We start from the raw sequence: 24,281 nt of genomic DNA on the forward strand, positions 1-24,281 counted from the left end.
TCAGAGCTTGATACAAATGTCATCTTCTCAAAGAGGATTTTTCTGGTTATCCTAACAAAAATTATGTACTACACCTCTAAAGTTTCCTGTTTTAATTTTTCCTTGGAATTCATTGCTATTTAATATAGGCAAAATGTCTCATGTTTATTATCATATTTGCTTGCTATCTCCCAGTCTTGATTGTGAGCTCCATGTGGGCAGGATTTTTGCAGGGCAGACATCTCTCTTAGGCATGGTAGACCCAGTGTGGAGTACTCACAATACTTTTAGTGGCCCACTGAGATGCTTAATTTCTCATAAAGTCAGAGGGAAAAAAATTGAAAGCTTTAGGTCAAAAAAACATTTCGTATTAATATTAACATATTCATCTTTGTAAGAATGCAATTATATAAATTTACTGTCAATACCTATTTATTTGAAGAAGGAGACTCACAAGGACAATAGTCATAATGGGGCCCTGAGTTTCTCTCTTTTGTTCACTGCTGTATTTGAAGTGCCTAGAACAGGGCCTTGCTCATAATAAGTTCTTTTTTTTTTTTTTTTTCATTTGTTTTTATTAGTTGGAGGCTAATTACTTTACAATATTGTAGTGGTTTTTGCCATACATTGACATGAATCAGCCATGGATTTACATGTATTCCCCATCCTGATCCCCCCTCCCACCTCCCTCTCCACCCGATTCCTCTGGGTCTTCCCAGTGCACCAGCCCCGAGCACTTGTCTCATGCATCCAACCTGGGCTGGTGATCTGTTTCACCCTTGATAGTATACTTGTTTCAATGCTGTTCTCTCAGAATATCCCACCCTCGCCTTCTCCCACAGAGTCTAAAAGTCTGTTCTGTACATCTGTGTCTCTTTTTATGTTTTGCATATAGGGTTATCATTACCATCTTTCTAAATTCCATATATATGCGTTAGTATACTGTATTGGTCTTTATCTTTCTGGCTTACTTCACTCTGTATAATGGGCTCCAGTTACATCCATCTCATTAGAACTGATTCAAATGAATTCTTTTTAATGGCTGAGTAATATTCCATGGTGTATATGTACCACAGCTTCCTTATCCATTCATCTGCTGATGGGCATCTAGGTTGCTTCCATGTCCTGGCTATTATAAACAGTGCTGTGATGAACACTGGGGTGCACGTGTCTCTTTCAGATCTGGTTTCCTCGGTGTGTATGCCCAGAAGTGGGATTGCTGGGTCGTATGGCAGTTCTATTTCCAGTTTTTAAAGGAATCTCCACACTGTTCTCCATAGTGGCTGTACTAGTTTGCATTCCCACCAACAGTGTAAGAGGCTTCCCTTTTCTCCACACCCTCTCCAGCATTTATTGCTTGTAGACTTTTGGATAGCAGCCATTCTGACTGGCGTGTAATGGTACCTCATTGTGGTTTTGATTTGCATTTCTCTGATAATGAGTGATGTTGAGCATCTTTTCATGTGTTTGTTAGCCATCTGTATGTCTTCTTTGGAGAAATGTCTATTTAGATCTTTGGCCCATTTTTTGATTGGGTCATTTATTTTTCTGGAATTGAGCTGCAGGAGTTGCTTGTATATTTTTGAGATTAATCCTTTGTCTGTTTCTTCATTTGCTATTATTTTCTCCCAATCTGAGGGCTGTCTTTTCACCTTGCTTATAGTTTCCTTTGTTGTGCAAAAGCTTTTAAGTTTCATTAGATCCCATTTGTTTAGTTTTGCTTTTATTTCCAATATTCTGGGAGGTGGGTCATAGAGGATCCTGCTGTGATTTATGTCGGAGAGTGTTTTGCCTATGTTCTCCTCTAGGAGTTTTATAGTTTCTGGTCTTACATTTAGATCTTTAATCCATTTTGAGTTTATTTTTGTGTATGGTGTTAGAAAGTGTTCTAGTTTCATTCTTTTACAAGTGGTTGACCAGTTTTCCCAGCACCACTTGTTAAAGAGGTTGTCTTTTGTCCATTGTATATCCTTGCCTCCTTTGTCAAAGATACAGTGTCCATAGGTACGTAGATTTATCTCTGGGCTTTCTATTCTGTTCCATTGATCTATATTTCTGTCTTTGTGCCAGTACCATACTGTCTTGATGACTGTGGCTCTATAGTAGAGCCTGAAGTCAGGCAGGTTGATTCCTCCAGTTCCATTCTTCTTTCTCAAGATTGCTTTGGCTGTTCGAGGTTTTTTGTATTTCCATACAAATTGTGAAATTATTTGTTCTAGTTCTTTGAAGAATACAGTTGGTAGCTTGATAGGGATTGCCCATTTATGATAAAAACTCTCCAGAAAGCAGGAATAGAAGGAACATACCTCAACATAATAAAAGCTATATATGACAAACCCACAGCAAACATTATCCTCAATGGTGAAAAATTGAAAGCATTTCCCCTAAAATCAGGAATAAGACAAAGGTGCCCACTCTCACCACTACTATTCAACATAGTTTTGGAAGTTTTGGCCACAGCAATCAGAACAGAAAAAGAAATAGAGGGAATCCAGATAGGAAAAGAAGTGAAACTCTCACTGTTTGCAGATGACATGATCCTCTACATAGAAAACCCTAAACACTCTACCGGAAAATTACTAGAGTTAATCAATAAGTATAGTAAAGTTGCAGGATATAAAATTAACACACAGAAATCCCTTGCATTCCTATACACTAACAATGAGAAAACAGAAAGAGAAATGAAGGAAATAATACCATTCATAACATGTTCTTAAATATTTGTTGAGTGGATGAATTAACTAACTAATGTAATTTGCTGATGATGTAATATATTCAATAGCCAGTTGTGATCCTGGCATCTATGCTTTAATAGGCCCAGCACTTTACTCTTACTTATGAGTAGTAAGAAAAAATAAAAGTGCACTTCACACGAGAAGAGACTTCATCCCCCACGTCTGTACCTTCAACTGTCACTTGTAAAACACAGATAAAAAGTGATGAGCTATAAAGATTTTTTTTCTCTTTTTTTTTCATTTAGTACAAAGAGATTTTTTTCTCATTTAGTGTCTAATGAAATGTAAGAAATTATTCTGTTTTATACTATAGATTTTTCTTTTCTCTTTACCACTGTAATAAATAGAAGTTACTTAAAAAATGATGATTTGGGTATCTAATTGTGCATACCATTCATCACAGGATGGAGTTTGGGGCCCACCCTGCTTGCTCACACTTACTGCCTGCTGACCCAGTCTCCCAGCAGAAATTCATAGCATGTCAGCTTAGCAATTAGCAGATGGTTTTCACAAGTTCACACAACTACTTATACTCAGTTCTACTTTTTTGCTTTGAAGGAGATACCTAAGCGTATTGTTTTCATAAAGTTCTGGACAAGAGAAACCAGATGTTTAATCTAAGTGAGAAAAATTACCTGGGGCTAGTCAACCAGTGCGACCCATGGGCAGAAGTGATGTTCTGCCATCTCACCATCAATGTGCTTAGTATATCTTATCTGTGCTGATGGTAAACTGCTGTTCTAGAATAGGTTACAGGTGTTCGTTCAAGGAAGCTGGAAAACCCCAAGATGAAATAAATATCTACTAAGCTCACCTTTCATTTATGATTCATTTGCAAAATTTCTAGAAGTCTGAATAGCATGAAAGGTAGATCAGGAAATTCAAATATTACAAGACCTACAAAAAGTCTATTTATAGCCGTAGGATGTGGAGCCAGCATATTTGATTGCCTTGACTCACTTCACTCACCCCACCTAGATTCTGATACTACTAACACTTTTTTTAAAAATATGACTATTATGATAATTCCTAGAACTATATAGATTAGCAATAAATTCTAACAAAACATAAATTATTAAACAACTTCTGGTGTTTTAAGTATTCCTGGAGGAAGAAAGAAGTTCTTGTTTTTCTCACAACCTCCTGAAAAATGATATTTACATCATGCTAGACAGTATCCATAGACTAGATGACATCCTATTAGGAAGTTTCTAGTCTTAACTATATATACATTTAACACCATAAATTTACTTTGCTTTTCTAACCTTACAACCATATTACATACTAATGCAGGGAAGTGAGTTACTGGTAGAATCATCAAATGAACATCACTGAAGCAACTAAAGAGATACAGAGGAAGTAAAGTCTTGTAGCTTTGGAAGTGAACTTTTTCTATTTGTATAGAGGACTCATTTGATAAGGAGCAAGTAGTCGTATTGTCTGTGGGCTTTGATACCACGGCAAGATGAGGTATGTTCTGTCACCATTTTTGGCAGCCGTTTTATTTAACTCATCGCAAGGCAAAGGTCTTCAGAATAGAGACAGTATCTTTTATATAATCTGACAAAGTGTAGCATATGTAAAAGTACCATGGATTTATGAGTAAGGATGATGATCTTGTTGGCAAATCTAAGAGTCTTTTATTTCTTCCTCTTCCTCACCCCATGGTGAAAACACCAAATTGTACTGAATGTCAGGAAAGCAGAGCACTCTCCCCCTGTGGGCTCCCCCGGTGGCTTGGTGGTGAAGAATCCACCTGGCCAGTGCAGGAGACATGGGTTTGATTCCTGGGTCGGGAAGATCCTCTGGAGAAGCCAGTGGCAACCAACTCCAGGATTCTTGCCCAGGAAATCCCATGGATGAGAAACGTGGCAGGCTACAGTGCATGGAGTCACACAGAGTCAGACACGTCTTAGTGACTAAACAACAACTCTCTACCCTGTGTTGGGTTAATGGATGTTTTATTGGAGAATAAATATAACTGTAGCTAGGCCAGGGAACGGTATGCTGAAGGAATGCAGAGCAGAACAGTGCCACAGATCTAATGGTAACAGTTCCTATCCCCAGATATACTGATTCAGGATCCTTGGGGACAATGCCCAGGAATGGGCATATTTGCTGCCTCTCCAGGTGAGTTTGATGCTTCCTAAAATTTGAGCTTTATTGACGGAGCATGTATCTGACTGAAGCAGAGACTCTAGAGAAAGACTATATACATCTGCTTTCCAATCATGATTAGCCAGGTGGGAGGGAGGGTCTGTAATATCAAAAACCTTCTTAAGTAACAATGAGAGTTGAATAACATTAACACCATCATGGAGAAAAGAGATTCTGGAAAAAATGCATATATGCTAGAAAATCAGAATAATGTTATTTAATGAGGCCTTAAAAATGAAATTCTACGTTGTGAGTGCATTTGAAATGACTGTGATAATTGCAGAGAAATACGTATGTGGCAACTCTGAGGTCAGCAGTGTGCTTATCTTTAACACAGGCTCTGCAGGATGCCTTGAGAATGGAGTGCTCTCCGTCTCTTGAGGACTGTTCGGGGAAGTCTGAAGTGGAGTGCAGCCGCGAGGAGATGCAAACAGAAATGGAAGTTCTCAAACAGCAGGTGAGAAGCTGAACGGGGAGCAGTCTTGCGGAGAACTTAGGGCCTGTTTCTCCTGTGCTGCTTTGGACATTTCTAGAGGTCCTGCTTTTCACACGGCGTCAAAGGTTTTTGCATGTATTTAATTATAATTACCTAATTTTAAAGCTTTATGGGAAAATTTAGATCAGCTAGTCCAACTCTCACACTTTATAAAAGAGAAAATTGAATTTCAGATGGGTTGAATGGCTTGCCCAAGAGCACACAACTTAAAAGAAGGGCATGCTAATTAACCTTTTAGTGAAATTCTATTAGCACTGGATCCAGAGATTTTCATGCAGACACAATTTATTTCGAAGATGCTATTAACCCAAACTCTGGACCTTTTCAGAAAATGGTAGCAGCTGGGCTGTTCCTCTGTAGCTGCAGACCTTCCAGGCTTTGAAACAATGAGGGCAGTTTTAAAGGGAATAGTCTGCACTGATCACACAAGAGGCAAGTCTGTTTATCTACTCCCACATATGGATGGCACTGCTTAGGAATTTACTGATGAGTTCCGGCTTCCTCCTTCCCACCCACCCTGCTTCACTCACAGTTGCCAAGTACACAACAGGAGTCAAGGATGCTCTAATAAGCTCATGCATGCATCAGCGGCACAGGGCTACGGGATGTAGCACTGCCTAGCTACTGGAGCCTAAACTTAGTTCATCCAGCTGGAACTGGCTTAGCCAAGGGGCCACTCGAGCATATCACGTCTCTTTTCCTATGAGAGGTAAAATGAATACAGGTGAAAATATTAGTAAAAAATATAGGTAAAAATATTAGTAAAAAACTAATATAGGTAAAGGGCTGGAACAGTTCAAGGTGATATTGATAAATACAGGAAATACAGGAATTCCAATCCTCGAGACACACATTGTTGGTGATATATTAACAATGGCAGGTTGCGGGGCAGGATGTCATAGAACAAAGAGTGGAAATGTATTATTTTCTGATGTCCCTGGGAGTAACTTGTTGGCTGTTTGGCTCTGAGCAAGTGCCAATTACAAGGAATCTTGATGCAATACATAGAAGAATTGAGCAACTGTGATATTGTTATTTACCTTACTCTTATTACTTCATAGGATGTAACCTATTTATAAATCTAAAATATCCAGAGCATTTGACATAAAGTTGGATTTTTTTCTTCTATCAACTCCATTTGAATAATGTGCTTCATTACATCCAGGATCAAAAATACAGCTTAAAAATAAACCCATGGAGAGAATAAGGGTATAGTCAGAGTGTTAAAACTCTGCCAGATTCTCAACCCCTGAAGTATCATTGGCACAAGCCAGGATTCCTCTGAAAAAGGGACTGCTTATGTTCAGACACTTGAGTCATCTTCATTGCTCTCACATAATGTAAATTCCATGCAGGAGAGTTACTCTTACGTGAAGTGTTTATAGTAATGGTTTAGTTTGTATTTGATAGAGACAGTGGCAAGTGTTCTTTTTTTCATAACCCCCAAGAGTAGACCAGAAGTCATCTCCTTCGTTTTTGTATGGCCCTTTTGCTAGCTTTCTGCATTCACATTTTAACTGTGCACATTTCTAACTGGGTACCTACAATCATTACACCACCAAGTGCTGCGTGAAACTCTAGAGGATTTAAGTTCACAAAGAAGCTGAGCTTGAACTGGCCACCTAAGTGATGACATTGCTATAAGTGTGTTCTGTTCTAATCAATGGGCTTCTCACACTTCAGTTGCCTCTGGTAATTGTTTATTAATTCTACCTGGATTAAACTGTATCTGTGCCTTTGGATCGCCACTCTCAACCAAAAAATAAAACCAACACCAGAAAACAAAATGTCAGCTTGGCTGCGTATAGTTCCTTTGCAATGCTTTCAATGAAGAAAGGCTTGAAATTAAATATGTATATCTGCATATAGAGCTATATAAAATGTTTCTTTTTTTCCTTTCTTGCCTATTACACTTTGTTCTATTATTATTAACTTAAACTTGATAATCCTTTAGTTAAAATGTGTTGCACTGTTGGTAATGATGGTGCAATGTGATTTAGCATTAATAGACAAACATCTAACTAGTAGGTTCTCATGTAAGTTATAATTTAAATCTAGTTTTAGAGAAATTCCTTTGCTTCATTCCTTAAGCTTCATTTGTTTTCATAACTCCACATTCTAGTCTCCAAGCCACCAATCAACACTATGCCAATTAAAACAAACAATAATTAAATCTGTTCTGGGGCAGAGTTGTTTTGATTACTTTTCTACAATATTTGGAGTACCTCTCAAGAGGCATCCCACTAAAATGTTCCTCTTTTTATGATAAACGCCCAGAGTTACTTATAAAGGGCAACTCTGGTGAATGTCCTTTAACAAAATCCCTTGCTTTCCCACATACATGAGCCTTTCATTTTTAACTTGTGCTCAACTTATAATTTCTGTTTAGAAACTTTGACATGTCGGTATTCAGTGGCTTCGCTTAGCTATTGTCAGTAAACTGACTTAAGAATTTCAAGCAATATTTATATGTCAAAGCCTTGTTTTAGAGATGAATGATTTGCTCCAAAACAATGACACTTCACGTTGATGGAGTCGGGAGGTCAAGGTTTCCTCACGGTCATGTAATATGTAATAGAAATGTTGGTGAGGGGAAGTTTTTTCAAAATATCCATGAATTTACTTATGAATTACTGATATGTGCTCAGTGAGAAAAAAGGTGAGCAAATGCCATTCTAAACAAACTAAAAGACAAAATTATAGTCACAGGTATCAAGATGGAGTCCCACCATAAAGAAATACTCATGAAAAGAGGACATCCATGTCTCAGATTGGACAAACCCAGACAGCATCTCTTCTGAACTCATTTAAATAGCTTAAGAGAAAAGGAAGCTACTTGTAACAGCATGTTAATATTTCCTAGGTGCAAATATATGAAGAAGACTTCAAAAAGGAGCGATCAGACCGAGAAAGACTTAATCAAGAAAAAGAGGAGCTACAGCAAATTATTCAGACTTCTCAATCCCAGTTGAACAGGCTGAATTCTCAGGTATAAGTTCAAATAAGCTTTGCCAGCACATATGTATTTTATATTTATTTTCTCATTAAAAAATCAAGACATTTTGACTTCTGTTAATGGCCCTTTTTTTTTTTTTTGAGAGATTAGCATCTGGGATGAAATCATTTGTAAACAATTTTGTAAAGAGATGAAAATGACTGGAGATTCCTTTTAACTTAAGTGTATTAAGGAGTTATCCAAGAAATTGGATTCCAAAGTCTTTTACAAAATCCAATTCTTTTGATCTTTTTTCTCATAATATTTATCTTGGTAGAATGAGAGTTGGAACTAAATAGCACTTAAATTCAAAACTGAAACACTCCAATACATTGAAGTTGTTTCTAAATTCTTACCATTTTTCTTTGAAGGACTACATTGGAATGTTCCTATCTTCCAAAAACATGCATAATGAATGTCATTTATATATATCTAGTGAGACTAAGAATTTTGTTCAGTGGGTTCCCAGATTTAATATAACCAGAGCACTCTCAAGGAAGCCAGATAATGTAAGCCACTTTATTAGAACAGAATATTAACTATAAGCATGTTAAAATTAAGTGCAATAAATTTATTAAACTTAAATTCAAGAAGTTGCCATAATGGGTAAATATTGATGTTAATGAGGGAAATATAGCTAACACAATTTAGGCTTAAGAAAAGAAAAGGAACCATCAAATTTTTAATTTGCAGAATTATGCAATGTGTTTCAATAAATAGGAAATCGTTGTGAGACATGCTTGACAGCTCCATAAGCTCAAGATTCTTAGTCTCAGAGGAGGTTTTAAACTTTTTGTCATACTCTTCTTCCTAATACAAAGTAGATTGTGAATTAAATTCAGTTTCTTCTTTGACATCTTTTTTAAGGATTAGCTTTAAATTCCTAATTTCACATGGAAAATTATTTGGAACAACCGTTTCCTTTCTAAGAAATTGGAAGGAATAAAATAATGGTAAAAACATAATAAAATGCTTTTTCCGGAAGTAATTCATGCAACCTACTTTTATAACAATGGGTGAAAAATGTTCTGATTGTTCTTAGAAAATTGCTCTCAATTTTTATGTCTTACATGCAGAACTGTCTTAATTTCTTTGAACTTGTCACTGCACAGATCATTTTACTTCCTGCCATATTTTAATTTTATTCATTCTACTACATTAAATAAGATTGATGATAAGTATTTACCTAAATTGGCAATGTTCTTCCCATTATAGAAACTCTAGTACAGCTAGAAACACACAATCATCTATTTATGTTATAGACTATAATCCACAGTAATTTTCTGTATCATCTGTAATTTTTGTTTGATATCAACAAAATGAATGTGTTGTCTAATCACAGTGGTGTATAACTATGCTTATGAACTAAAGGAGGATCTTAGTAATATGCTAAATTACCGAAATTTTCTTTATAATGATACTGCAAGCCTTTATTCTTCTCGTTTATTCGGGTAAAAGTATGATAGAATTCACAACAAGTCATAGATGGTGTAACAATCTGTGTTAAATGTATTAACAGCAGATTAAATGCCATAATATAATAGAGTACTTATTTGAGTAGTATATCACCTGTGGTCCAAATGGACCACTTGACCAAAGGAATTTTTAGGTCAAATCAATCTGATACTAGTTGCTTACATACCAGAGTGTATTTCCTCCTATCACTGAGGACGGTGATTCCTCCTATCACCTCCTATCGCTGCCTCCTATCATTTAAGGCAATGACTGGTAAAAAATAGTCAGTGTGGCAAAGTGAAAGATACTTAGGAGAAATCTAAGGATAAAAAAGTCTGATGTTCATGCCTGCTTTAACAGTTGGTGAGGACCTTGAGTAATTATTGAACTTTTTTCTGTACTTCCTTTTCTCCATCTGTAAAATGATAAAATTGAATTAGATGATCTCTAAAATGTTTCATATAACTCCAAAACTTCTATCTCTAAAATAAGTTGCTTAACTTCTCTCGCCATATACGTGCTAAGTCGCTTCAGTTGTGTCTGATTCTTTGTGACCCTGTGGACTGTAGCCCGCCAGGCTCCTCTGTCCATGTCTTCTCGAGGCAAGAATACTAGAGTGGGTTGCCATGCTTTCCTCCAGGGAATCTTCCCAACCCGAGGATCAAATCCGAGTCCCTTCAGTCTCCTGCATTAGCAGGCAGGTTCTTTACCACCACCATACTCACCTGTAAAATATGATGCTTGCCTCATGACTTCACAAGGTTATTCTCAGGATTAAGTGAAAAAAAACAAAATCTATTCAAAAGCATCCAGCCCAAGTCATGGCTCACAGGTATTTCATAAATAGTTTATTGGAAGGAAGAATTTGTGATAGTTCCATTTAGTTTTATAATTAGCCTGCCACATTCAGTGCCTCATGATCTCTAATTTTGATGCTTTCTTTCAGCAAGGCATTCTGCTATATGCTGTGAAGGAACTAAAAAATAATCCATGCTATGAAAAGGCCCACAGTATAGTGAGGGGAACTCATAGAGTCCATCCTCATCATTTGCAGGTTCCAATTTTGTGAATTCACCTACTCACTAAAATATATTTGTCACCCCAAAATCAATTCTTGGACCACGTTTAAGTTCATTTGTGAACTTGCACAGAGCAGCAAAATACTTGAGCCTCTTAACACACTTATTCCCAGTGGAAGTCCAAAAGGTGATGCTGCCTTCTTCTTTCAGCTCTCATACTGTAAAAAGTGTTCTTTTCATGGTCTATTTAGTGCCACATTTTTCACATTTCTGAGCTTTTTGTTGGCGATTTCATTTTTTAATGGCCCTCAAGCTAGTGCTGAAGTGCTATCCAGTGTTCCTAAGTGCAGAAAGGCTGCAAACTGCCTAATGGAGAAGATATGTGTCAGATAAGCTTCATTCAGGGATGAATATAGTGCTACTGTTTATGGATCTATAATACTTACTAAATTTCATGGCAAGTAGATGGTGAAACAATGGGAACAGTGACAGACTTTATTTTCTTCACCTCCAAACTCACTGCAAATTTCATGCAACCATGAAATTAAAAGACCCTTGCTCCTTGGAAGAAAAGCAATGACAAACCCAGGCAGCATATGAAAAAGCAGAGACATTACTTTGCCTACAAAGGTCCATATAGTCAAAGCTATGGTTTTTCCAGAAGTCATGTACAGATGTGAGAGCTGGACAATAAAAAAGTCTGAGTGCCGAAGAATTGATGCCTTTGAACTGTGGTGCTGGGAAGACTCTTGAGAATCCCTTGGACTGCAAGTATTGACAGTAGTCAATACCGAAGGAAATCAACCCTGAATATTCTTCAGAAGGACTGATGCTGAAGCTGAAGCTCCAATACTTTGGCCACCTGATGTGAAGAGTTGACTCATTGGAAAAGACCCTGATGCTGGGAAAGATTGAAGGCGGGAGGAGAAGGGGATGACAGAGGATGAGATGTTGGATAACATCACTGACTCAGTGGATATGAGTTTGAGCAAGCTCCAGGAGATGGTGAAGGACAGGGAAGCCTGGCATGCTGCAGTCCATGGGGTCACAAAGAGTCAGACACGACTGAGTGACTGAACACCAAATAAGGTATCTTTAACAGAAACACACATAAAACAAGATTATGTATTGATTGATTAACAAAAATGGCATGACCAGAGGCTGGTAGGAACCTAAGCCTGCATTTCCCTGGGAGCAATGATTCAGTGTTTACTACTTCAGTGTTCATGGTTACTTTATAGAATATAACTAAAAAATAAATAAATAAATAAGAAGAATATAACTGCTTTGAATCATGAGAATTGACTGAATATAGTACACACTGGAGTACAAAAAGCCATGTAATAAATGTAAGACCCTATATGGGAGGACCAAAGGAGAGAATCTTTAATTCAATTTTCTGTTGATGGGCAGGGCTGTGGATTAAACATTTACTGAGCATGGCCCCGCCCATCAGAACAAGACCCAGTTTCCCCCTCAGTCAGTCTCTCCCATCAGAAAGCTTCCATAAGCCTCTTATCCTTCTCCATCAGAGGGCAGACAGAATGAAAACCACAGTCACAGAAAACTAACCAATCTGATCACATGGACCACATCCATGTCTAACTCTGTGTAACTAGGAGCCATGCCCTGTAGGGCCACCCAAGACGGATGGGTCATGGTGGAGAGTTCTGACAAAACGTGGTCCACTGGAGAAGGGAATGGCAAGCCACTTCAGTATTCTTGCCTTGAGAACCCCATGAACAGTATGAAAAGGGAAAAAGAGAGGACATTGAAAGATGAACTCCCCAGGTTGGTAGGTGCCCAGTATGCTCCTGGGGATCAGTGGAGAAATAAATCCACGAAGAATGAACACATGGAGCCAAAGCAACAACACCACCCAGTTGTGGATGGAAGTAAAGTGATGGAAGTAAAGTCCGATGCTGTAAAGAGCAATATTGCATAGGAACCTGGAAGGTTAGGTCCATGAATTAAGGCAAATTGGAAGTGGTCAAACAGGAGATGGCAAGAGTGAACATCGACATCTTAGAAATCAGCAAACTAAAATGGAATGGAATGAGTGAATTTAACTCAGATGACCATTATATCTACTGCTGTGGGCAAGAATACCTTAGAAGAAATGGAGTAGCCATCATAGTCAACAAAAGAGTCCAAAATGCAGTACTTGGATGCAATCTCAAAAACGAGAGAATGACCTCTGTTCATTTCCAAGGCAAACCATTCAATATCACAGTAATCCAAGTCTATGCCCCAACCAGCAATGCTGAAGAAGCTGACGTTGAGTGGTCCTATGAAGACATACAAGACCTTCTAGAACTAACACCCAAAAAAATGTCCTTTCATTATAGGGGACTGAAATGCAAAAGTAGGAAGTCAAGAAGTACCTGAAGTAACAGGCAAGTTTGGCCTTGGAGTAGAGAATGAAGCAGGGCAAAGACTAATAGAGTTTTGCCAAGAGAACATACTGGTCATAGCAAACACCCTCTTCCAACAACACAAGAGAAGACTCTACATATGGACATTACCAGATGGTCAATACTGAAATCAGATTGATTACATGCTTTACAGCCAAAGATGGAGAAGCTCAATAAGGTCAGCAAAAACAAGACTGGGAGCTGACTGTGGCTCAGATCATGTACTCCTTATTGCCAAATTCAGACTTAAATTTAGGAAAGTAGGGAAACCCACTAGACCATTCAGGTATGACCTATATCAAATCCCTTACAATTACACAGTGGAAGTGAGAAATAGAATCAATGGACTAGATCTGATAGGCAGAGTGCCTGATGAACTATGGACAGAGGTTCATGATATTGTACAGGAGGCAGGGATCAAGACCATCCCCCAAAAAAAGAAATGCAAAAAGGCAAAATGGCTGTTTGAGGAGGCCTTACAAGTAGCTGAGAAAAGAGAAGTGAAAGGCAAAGGAGAAAAGGAAAGATATACACATTTGAAGGCAGAGTTCCAAAGAATAGCAAGGAGAGATAAGAAAGCCTTCCTCACCTCAGAGATCAATGCAAAGAAATAGAGGAAAACAATAGAATGGGGAAGAATAGAGATCTCTTCAAGAAAATTAGAGATACCAAGGGAATATTTCATACAAAGATGGACTCAATAAAGGACAGAAGTGGTATGGACCTAACAGAAGCAGAAGATATTAAGAAGCAGCAAGAATATACAGAACTATACAAAAAAGATCTTCACAACCCAGATAATCATGATTGTATGATCACTCACCTAGAGCCAGACATCCTGGAATGCAAAGTCAAGTGGGCCTTAGGAACCATCACTATGAACAAAGCTAGCAGAGGTGATGGAATTCCAGTTGAGCTACTTCAAATCCTAAAAGATGATGCTGTGAAAGTGCTGCACTCAATATGCCAGAAAATTTGGAAAACTCAACAATGGCCACAGGACTGGAAAAGGTCATTTTTCATTCCAATCCCAAAGAAAGACAATCCCAAAGAACATTCAAACTACCACACAACAGCTGATCTCACATGCTAGCAAAGTAATGCTCAAAATTCTCCAAGCCAGGCTTCAACAGTACATAAACCAAGAACTTCCAGATGTTCAAGATGGATTTAGAGAAGGCAGAGGAACCAGAGATCAAATTGCCAACATCCACTGGGTCATAGACAAAGCAAGAGAGTTCCAGAAAAACATCTATTCCTGCTTTATTGACTATGGCAAAGCCTTTGACTGTGTGGATCACAACAACTGTGGAAAATTGTTAAAAACATGGGAATATCAGGCCACCTTACCTGCCTCTTGAGAAACCTGTATGCAGGTCAGGAAGCAACAGTTAGAACAGGACATGAAAAAACAGACTGGTTCCAAATTTGGAAAGGAGTATGTCAAGGCTGTATATTGTCACCCTACTGATTTAACTTATATGCAGAGTACATCATGAGAAACGCTGGGCTGGAAGAAGCACAAGCTGGAATCAAGATTGCCGGGAGAAATATCAATATCCTCAGATATGCAGATGACACCAGCCTTATGGCAGAAAGCAAAGAAGAACTAAAGAGTCTCTTGATGAAAGTGAAAGAGGAGAGTGAAAACTTTGGATTTAAACTCAACATTCAGAAAACTAAGATCATGGCATCCAGTCCCATCACTTCATGGCAAATAGATGGGGAAACAATGGAAACAGTGACAGAGTTTATTTTGGGGGGCTCCAAAGTCACTGCAGATGGTGACTACAGCCATGAAATTAAAAGATGCTTGCTCCTCAGAGGAAAAGCTATGACCAACCTAGATAGAATATTAAAAAGCAGCGACATTACTTTGCCGACAAAGTCCATCTAGTCAAAGCTATGGTTTTTCCAGTAGTCATGTATGGATGTGAGAGTTAGACTATAAAGAAAGCTGAGCACAGAAGAGTTGATGCTTTTGAACTGTGGTGTTGGAGAAAACTCTTGAGAGTCCCTTCGACTGCAAGGAGATCCAACCAGTCCATCCTAAAGGAGAGCAGTCCTGGGTGTTCATTGGAAGGACTGATGCTGAAGCTGAAACCCCAATACTTTGGCCACCTGATATGAAGAACTGACTCATTCGAAAAGACCCTGATGCTGGGAAAGATTGAGGGCAGGAGGAGAAGGGGATGACAGAGGATGAGATGGCTGGATGGCATCACCAACTCAATGGACATGGGTTTGAGTAGACTCCAGGTGTTGGTGATGGACAGGGAGGGCTGGCGTGCTGCAGTCCATGGGGTCACAAAGAGTTGGACATGACTGAGAGACTGAACTGAACTGAACTGAACTGAAAGGAGAGAATTCTATAGGTGGGACTTGGAAAGGTATCACAGGGCTCAGATGGTAAAGTATCCACCTGCAGTGCAAGAGACCTGGGTTCAGTCCCTGGGTTGGGAAGGTCCTCTCAAGAAGAGAATGGCTATCCATTCCAATATTCTTGCCTGGAAATTTCCAGGGATAGAGGAGCCTGGTGGGCTTTAGTCGATGAACTTGCAAAGAATCGGACATAACTGAGTGGCTAACACTTTCACTTCAGGGATGACAACAGCATGACTAAGGAGTGCAAGAAAAACCAGCTTTCCTTAGATGTGTCAGATGTTGGGAGAACTCAGGGGAGGTGACTCTGCCAGATGAAGTATAACAGTGTGACTTTGAACAAGTTACTCAGCATCTCATACCTCAGTGACCTCTTCTGTAAAATAGGAATAATAATTTTCAGTGTCATTTAGGGGTATTGGAGGCTTGAATGTGAGTTTTTAAGTATAAAGCACTTAGATCAGTGTCTGGCATGTATTAAGTGCATATGCAACTTCTAAAATTTATTGTGGAAGCTTTTGACTATACAGTTGACTGTACAATTACATTTAATAAGCAGTAGAAGCTATTTCTATACCCACATCTATGTCTATATCTGCATTCACACCTAGAGCTAAATACATCAACCTAAAAACAGAATTGCAGTGGTCCCAATAATTGGGAATAACAATCTTAAAATATCCAACTTTGCAAACTTCATTTGGATATTTCACGATAGAACCAATTTATGCCTAGAAAATCCAAAACTCAACTATTTTTATTGGCATTATTGTTATCAGGGCTTCACCCCCTGGATTTCTGAGCAGATCCCTGCCAACTGGGCCAGGAGTTGCTTTAAGACATCTGCTCTTTCTGATACACAAATGCTTTCATCTTGTCCACAGATAAAAGCTTGTCAGATGGAGAAAGAAAAACTAGAGGGGCAAGTAAAACAGGTATGTTGATCCTTACTCACAACTTTCTTGTCATGTTAGAAATGCCGAGTCTGAGTTTTACTCACATTTATTCCCCAATTAAAGGGGTCCCAATTAATTGGGTCCCAATTAAAGGCAAATTCTTGTTCTGCTACAGAGGGCCTAGGACAACTCAAGCTTTTCATTATCAACTAAAATGTCGGTGGAGAGATAGTACTTAGGCACCAAGGCCTCTCGACCCTCACACTCAAGAAAAGCACATGCTTTACAGAATATGTTTCAACAGGATCACACACCTTAGTGTGTGTTCATGCAGATAGAAGTTTCTTCATAGACTACAAACACCTGAGAAATATATTTCCTTGATAGTTCATACAGTTGCTTACACCAACAGTGGAAAACTACATGAAAGACTTCTTCTGCCTTCTTTTGAGAAAGAATGTCTTCTTGGGCATTAGAGCATTCCATTCCATTGATTCTCTAGTAGACTTAGGAATGAATATTATTTCTCTTAATTCTTAATTTCCTCTCTGGACATTAGTTATGTCATTGGAGTCTCTGGCTGCAGTTTAAGAAAATTTGTTTTATGACTTAAATATTGGTTCTTCTTAAGTGAGGACTCTGTGACGATAACTCAGAAACGTAAAGTTAACTCTATATACATTTTCAAGTATTTTTAGTATCTTCAACATGGAAAAATAACTATAGTTTCACTTTGAATAATTGGCCTGTGGCTTCATCTATCTCTGTATCTGCATTGACAGACCTCCTATCTTGAATTTGGATTATGCCAGATTTAGGCTAAACCTTAAGATTTCAACCAAACCTCGGGGTTGTATAAAGCAAGGGTCAGTGTGTCTCCGCAGGGGGCATCTGCTTTCGGTGAACTAACAGCACTCTTCTCCTCAGATGTATTTCCCAACCTGTAACTGCGGCTGGAATTTCCACCTGAGGAATCCATACCTACTGATGGGCCCTGGGACTGTGCAGGACCCACAGAAGCACCCAGTAAGTAGGAGCTTTCATTCCAACAATTAAGTGCTTATGTCTCTAGTAAGAGCTAATATTCTCTTTTGGGAGAAATGATGTCTGTCTCTGGAATACTGGCACATACTATTTTCTACATAAAGAGCCTTATTTATCTTAGCCTTTGATTTGCACAGTTACAGTGGTCAATGTACACTCTAAGTATCTTTGGAACCCTGCATCTACAGAACATATAGATATGAATACATTCACTGAAAGGTATCAAATTGAGCTAAAATTCCATGAACAAACATACCATTTGACATGGGTCATTTGGTATGACTCTACCAAAGAAGACATTTCTGTGTATAAAGAAAAGCAAAATGAATATAACAAAACAGTCTGGGAGATGCTTTTTTCAGTTGTAAACTTATATTCAACTACTGTGAATATGGTTACATCTGTGCAAAATAGTCTTTGACATTTTCCAATTGAAGGGGTATTCTTAAAGGATTCAATAAAAAGTGACCCACTTAAGTTGCTTTCTATGGCTGTGTCTACCCAGGCAAAATGAAGTGAACAGTGAGGCAATTATTTGTGAGTGGAATTGATTTGAACAGTCAACCTGAATAAGTCAGACCCAAAACACCCTCCCTTTCCTTCTCAATGGCAGTATTCCACCCACCCTCCCCCATGGTCTGGAAATTTGTCTCTATTCTCTATTTCACCTACATAGAGTCATTATGCAGGAAATAAATCATGCGTTTTTCTTCGTTTTGGATTGGCTCAGACAGTCTCTTTTCCCTTAGTTATTATTAACCATATTTCTGATTATGCAAAGAATCTGAAACTTTAACTGGGATTTTCCTAGGAGAACAGTCAAGGAGTGCAGAGTTGCCTGAAACTTCTCACACTTTTGTATTTGAGTGTGACTCAAAAGCCCTTTTCCAAGAGAGGAGATAATTACTCTTTGGGTGGCAGCAGGATGTCAGAATTTAATGAGCATCTTATTTGACCCTGGTGTGACACAGTGCACAGATGAGAATTTGGTTCTTTTTGTGTTGCTGTTGATTGCTGCTTCTGTCTGCTCTCTCCTCTCCATTTTTTTTTCTTTACCTGTTTACTTACTTTTTTCTTTTCATTAGAAATACTTCTGGGAATCTCCAAACACAGCTATCATTCTAAATTTTTTTTCAGAATATAGAAGGAAATTAATATTTTGGGAAACATAAAGAGATAAAAATTTACTAAGGAGTTTAGTTGTCTACAGGTTAGGGAATTGGGGGGAAATGCTCTTGTGGAAGGTTAACTAGAAAACCAATGAGTCATTCAAATTTGCCTGGAAGTAAAAATGACTGTTTACTTCAAATCTTCAAGAAGGCATAAATTCACCAACTTGAGTTTTTTTCTATCAATTATAAGCAATAAGGCAGTCCAGATCACATCAAATTGTCACCAGATAAAGGTCTGTATTTGAAACCAGACTCCAAGTCATGTAATGGCTACATTTTCAAGCAGTATTCAGTTAGACAAAATGTCAGTATAAGGATAAAAATTACAGAAACTCCTAGAGTTCATTTTAAAAGAATATTTCATGTTTCATGCTTATTTCTAAGCCTGAATTAAAGTCCATGCAGTAGTGTTTGTAAAATTATGATATATTCACCTTCTTTTGGCAGCTGTCCTAGAATATAAAACTGAGGCTCACGTCACTTATCCAGTGTTATTTGAGACATCTAAAAATAAATGAGGAGATGAAAAACAGAGATGATCTCATATCCTCTTTTAGTTTTTTCATGTACCAAAAGGAGCCAAGAGCCTAGGTGTCTGAGTGAGGGTAAAGAGGAGTCAGTCTGCCCCAGATCCAGTATTTCTTAGCGTCTTGTCAGGAATTAAAATTTTAGGCTACTTGTAGTGGTCTGGCAGCCTGTAAAATGCTCCCTATTGGCTGGTTGTTAGAAAAAATGTTCCTGAGTTATTTTCAGGTGGTAATTGAATAATAGAACAAAAGCTTTATATTCACTATGTCTTGGCGAGAGAGGTAGAGGAGCAGGAAGACAGACCAGCCTCCTGGGTGGGTAAAGCTGAGACCACTCTGTTCTAAGTGGGTAAATGCAAATATTCTGGCCTTGGACCTATATTTTGAAATTCAGGTCTATAGTTTATATTTTGTTTGTCTGCGCTCAGTCATGTCCGACCCTTTGCAACCCCATGGGCTGTAGCCACCAGCCTCCTCTGTCCATGTAATTTTCCCAGCAAGAACACTGGAGTGGGTTGCCATTTCCTCTTCCAGGGGATCTTCCCAACCCAGGGATCAAACCCATATCTCCTGCATCTCCTGAATTGGCAAGCAGATTCTATACTACTTGATCCACCTGGGAAGCCCATAGTTTATATTTATTTCAACACAATTCATTTGACAGTTTTCCTGAGGTTCAATGTCTAGCTGTTCTTAATTGGCGTACACCTAGGAGAAATCCCGAGAGAAGAATCCCAGTATGCGCTGTCTTCTCACTGCCTCTAGTCTAAACTGTCTAAGCAACTTAGAACAGTTTCTGCAGAGGAACAGGACAAAAGGAAAGTTTTCCCTGCTTCAGCATCCTGAGCCTCTTTAAGCCATGTCCTCCTGGCTGAGCTTTCTTCCTTGGACCACTGGAAAACATTCAACTTGTACATTTTTGTCTTGGTCTTCCTGTTACCTCCTGTGCGAGGGTTTTAAAAAAGAGCATTTGTTGATGATAAATTCTTTTGTTTTATTTGTGGGCTATAGTAAGTTTTTACAAATGTGTTTATACTTCTGCACATATTCAAAACACATCTGTTTCAAAAAAAAAAAAAAAGTCAGAATCCCAAATGCTGACTGAACACTAAGTGGATTTAGGAGGGAGGTGGGTAGGGAGATGGTAACAGTGATCAGGGAGATAAGAGGACAACAGGTTTGGGTAGCAACTACTTTTGCATTGCCTGGGTAATAAAGCCACATAGGATAGCTATATCTTTAATGTGCCGCTGTGTTTGGTTTGCAGCCCATGTTGCTATAATAATGTTTTATTGTTCCACACAGCCAGACTACCAGTGGTATGCCCCTGACCAGTTTCCGCCAGATGTGCAGCACAAGGCAAATGGTAAGACCACAGCTGGATTGAGCATTCTTTCATGTTTACATTTAAATAGGATCTTTGGGGGGATGTTTACTCGACATGCATTCACTTGGACTTGGGGAGGATCCCCTATAAAGTTGTGTTGCATACACAACTCTAATGTGATGCGCCTGGAGTTAAATCAAACTCCTTTAGAAAAAGAAAATGCTGGAGTGCAGAAATGCATGGCTCTCAGTCCTGACTTCTGTTCCTATTCTGTCTCAGAGTCAGTATTCCATCTGGGGTTAGAGATTCCAGCAGGGCTCTGTTATAACAACAACAACAGCAAAGTTCCGTGATTCTGCTGCAAAGTTCAGACGCACATCACTCTTTCATGTTGAGGTTGCTAGACAGAAGTTTCAAGTGTCACTGGCAGACAGAGGAAACCAAAAGCTCAGGGCCGTGTTCCCTAATGAATAAATGTCAGACTCCAAGTTTAGGCCAGAGTTGCCCACAACACCCACTCAAGTGTGCTGGAAAACAGTAAAAAGTCACTTGCAAAGTGCTCACAAAAAAGAATACTCTTTTGTTTTATTTTTCTCTGGTTTATCACGCTCCTCTTTCTTTTCAGAACCTGCTAGACATTCTGTTGCTTGATTCTCTGCTCTCGTGAGGCCACCCAGAAGTGGGCTGCATAAACTGGGTTATAATCATAATCCCACTTCTGTTCTCATCACATGCAAGCAGAAGTCAGCCATGTCTGCTACATACTTAAAAATCCCACGTGACACACACCTGTAGCTCTTTAAGTTGTTATTATCCAGATATTGGAATCTATCTAGAAAAGCTGAAAATGAGCCATATTCCAGTTTTAGGCCATGCTTGAAATGTTTTCTCCTTTAGTTCATATCTGAGGTCACAGAATTCTAGTTTCTAGTACAAGGAGTCCAGTATGGAGTGGAAGTAGGGGGCCAGGGATACCATATGTAGTTTCTCCTGTTGGGAACTTCACAAGTCCAGGGGCTTTTCATGGTAGTCTACATAAATGGAGCTTCCCACAGTTGTGCAGTACACAACCTTGACAACTGTACACAGAAGCAGTGGGAGTGGCAAAGGCCACAGCTGACAGTAGCATTATGGAGAAGAAAGATAAAAAGTGAGAACTCTCTAATAAAATATCTACATATTTATCAAAAGACTGTAGTACTTTCTTTTTTCTTTTCTACTACTAATATAACCACTGGCTTTAATAAAGTTCTTGGGTTCAAGTCTTAATGGAGAGCTTTTAACTGAAAGGCATGCTATTAACTTTAATGGTTGTTGCATAATCTCTATGTTTTTGAAATCCATTATTATACAATAGCTGAGTTGCCACCCAATTATAATTTCCCATTTTATATTATATTGATCTGGAATGAATATTGAAGATATTTTCTCTTGAGTTGGAGTTTAATCACTAGACAGCAAATTATACAGTAGAAAATTCAATAATATCATAAAGCCATTTATACATCACTATTGTATTCATCTTGGACCAATATCATAGAACCTAATAACTATATAAAACAGGAATGAATTATGATGACCTTCAGAAACTAAATAATAAGCAAATATATAGTTTTATAGTCAGTGTGTGAGACCTACTGATTTTTGTCTATTTGTTAAAAAATATAGAGCTTTGTGATGTAAAGCATGTTGTGTGACATGGTCTACAGATGCAAAATTACAATAAAAAATTAGGCTTTATTATGTAGCGACCTGAGTACTTTTAAAACATTGTTTTAATCTTCACAGCAATGCTATAAAGTGACCATTTTACAGATGAGGAAACTGATTAGGAAGATTTAGCCCTGGAATTAGATTTCAGGTATATTAAGACTTCAAAACCTGTGCTTTGAATCACATCCTATAGTGCCCTTGAAAACCTACCTCTCTCACTATATTAAAAATTTTCTAAAATGATAGATATATGATAGATATAGATATATAATAGATATAATCGGATAGTTTATGGGACTAGTACCTAACCCTCGATAATCTCCTCTTCCTAGGAAGTCATAGCGTGTATTATCTGTGCCTCTCATTTGACACTTAGATCGTCACAGGTAACAGACATAGTACTAACTATGCAAGAATGTGCTTAGTCGCTCAGTTGTGTCCGACTCTTTGCAACCGCATGGACTGTAGCCCACCAGGCTCCTCTGTCCATGCGGATTCTCCAGGCAAGAATACTGGAGTGGGTTGCCATGCCCTCCTCCAGGGGATCTTCGCAACCCAGGGATCGAACCCGGGTCTCTCACACTGTAGGCAGACTGAGCCACCAGGGAAGCCCACGTAAGAATTAGTGTGTAATAAATGTGTCATGAGCAGTCAGTGGAAACTGAAGGGATATTACCATTTGAAACCTGACCTCCATACCAACACAGCTCTGCAGCTAACTGTGGCTTGGCCATAGCAGGGGAAAGGACTGATCATGACTACAGCACCATCATAGAGAGAAACTCCTTACTTAAAAATCTACCTGAAAAAAAAAAAAATAAAAAAAAAATAAAAATCTACCTGCTCCTCTTCTAGTTTCCAAAGCTGATGCTATTTCCAAGGTCAAGCCAGGTCATGAGACTTAGCAGAAGCTCTGAAATCACGCTGTCACAGACATTGCATGTACCATTAATTAATTTCAGTAGGGATTCTTGTTAGTTTTTGTTTCATTTAATTGGAAAGCTCCTTTTGCTTTGTAGATCCAACACAATTGCTCAGAATTCTTAAAAATAATTTTGCGGTATTGTTTTTAAAATATAGGTTTAAAAATCTTTTTATTATAAAGATATTTCCATTGTCTCATTTTATGACTGATATATTTATTCTCCACTATTCAAGAATATAGTGCTAGTCAATATGGCCTGTGTTTGGGGCCAGAAATACCAAAATTCAAGCAGTGGGAACAAAATTGAGTAGAAAAATGAGACTCTGATTTTGATAATCTGTAAACAGAAACTATTTCTGAAAATTGCTCTAAGTTTTACTCATATAATAAATACTTTAAATATTTTATTTTTAAATAAAAAAGATCCTTTTAAAAATATGGATATTTAAATTAATGTTAATTAGTATATATGCTTTATAGATTGTCCTAGTTCTCGGTTTTTATTAATTTCCTACAACTCATGACAAATCTATGTTTCTGACCCCAATATATGTAGGATATTTTTATCTTAGCATCTTCCTTTGTGATTCCTCTTATTATAATTTAACCTGAAATAGTGACTCTGATTTTCACACATAGAGCAGTATGTGTAATTTTTGATTTTTCAAAGGTATAGTGGGTGCAAAAGAAAGTGAAAGTGAAGTCGCTCAGTTGTGTCCGACTCTTTGTGACCCGTGGACTGTAGTTGGCCAGGCTCCTCCGTCCATGGGATTCTCCAGGCTAGAATACTGAAGTGGGTTGTCATGCCCTCCTCCAGGGGATCTTCCTGACCCAGGGATCGAACCCAGGTCTCCCACATTACAGGCAGAGTCTACCATCTGAGCCACCAGGGAATCCCAAAGTATAGTTGATCTTCCTATTGATAAATGAAGCTGGAAGGCCAATGTCAACTTTAGGACCCTCAGATTTCAATCAGCTCTGTGCCAGAACACGCATGGAAAGACCTGGGCAGTGCCCCCACCCGAGCCCTCTCACCTTCCCCCAG

At 38.4% G+C, this 24,281-nt stretch overlaps 1 protein-coding gene across 1 annotated transcript in view; it reads left to right on the top strand.

The window, feature by feature from the left end:
• Positions 1 to 24,281, top strand: part of TNIP3 (TNFAIP3 interacting protein 3) — a 109,503-nt gene that overhangs the window by 80,846 nt on the left and 4,376 nt on the right. The window contains exons 9-13 of the mRNA XM_043871192.1: positions 5,209 to 5,328; positions 8,231 to 8,356; positions 16,517 to 16,567; positions 17,456 to 17,554; positions 20,577 to 20,637. Of these exons, the coding sequence (XP_043727127.1) occupies positions 5,209 to 5,328; positions 8,231 to 8,356; positions 16,517 to 16,567; positions 17,456 to 17,554; positions 20,577 to 20,637 (457 nt within the window). The remainder of the gene's footprint in view (positions 1 to 5,208; positions 5,329 to 8,230; positions 8,357 to 16,516; positions 16,568 to 17,455; positions 17,555 to 20,576; positions 20,638 to 24,281) is intronic.

This window comes from Cervus elaphus, chromosome 17 (genome assembly GCF_910594005.1).
Source record: "Cervus elaphus chromosome 17, mCerEla1.1, whole genome shotgun sequence".
Taxonomy (NCBI): Eukaryota; Metazoa; Chordata; class Mammalia; order Artiodactyla; family Cervidae; genus Cervus; species Cervus elaphus.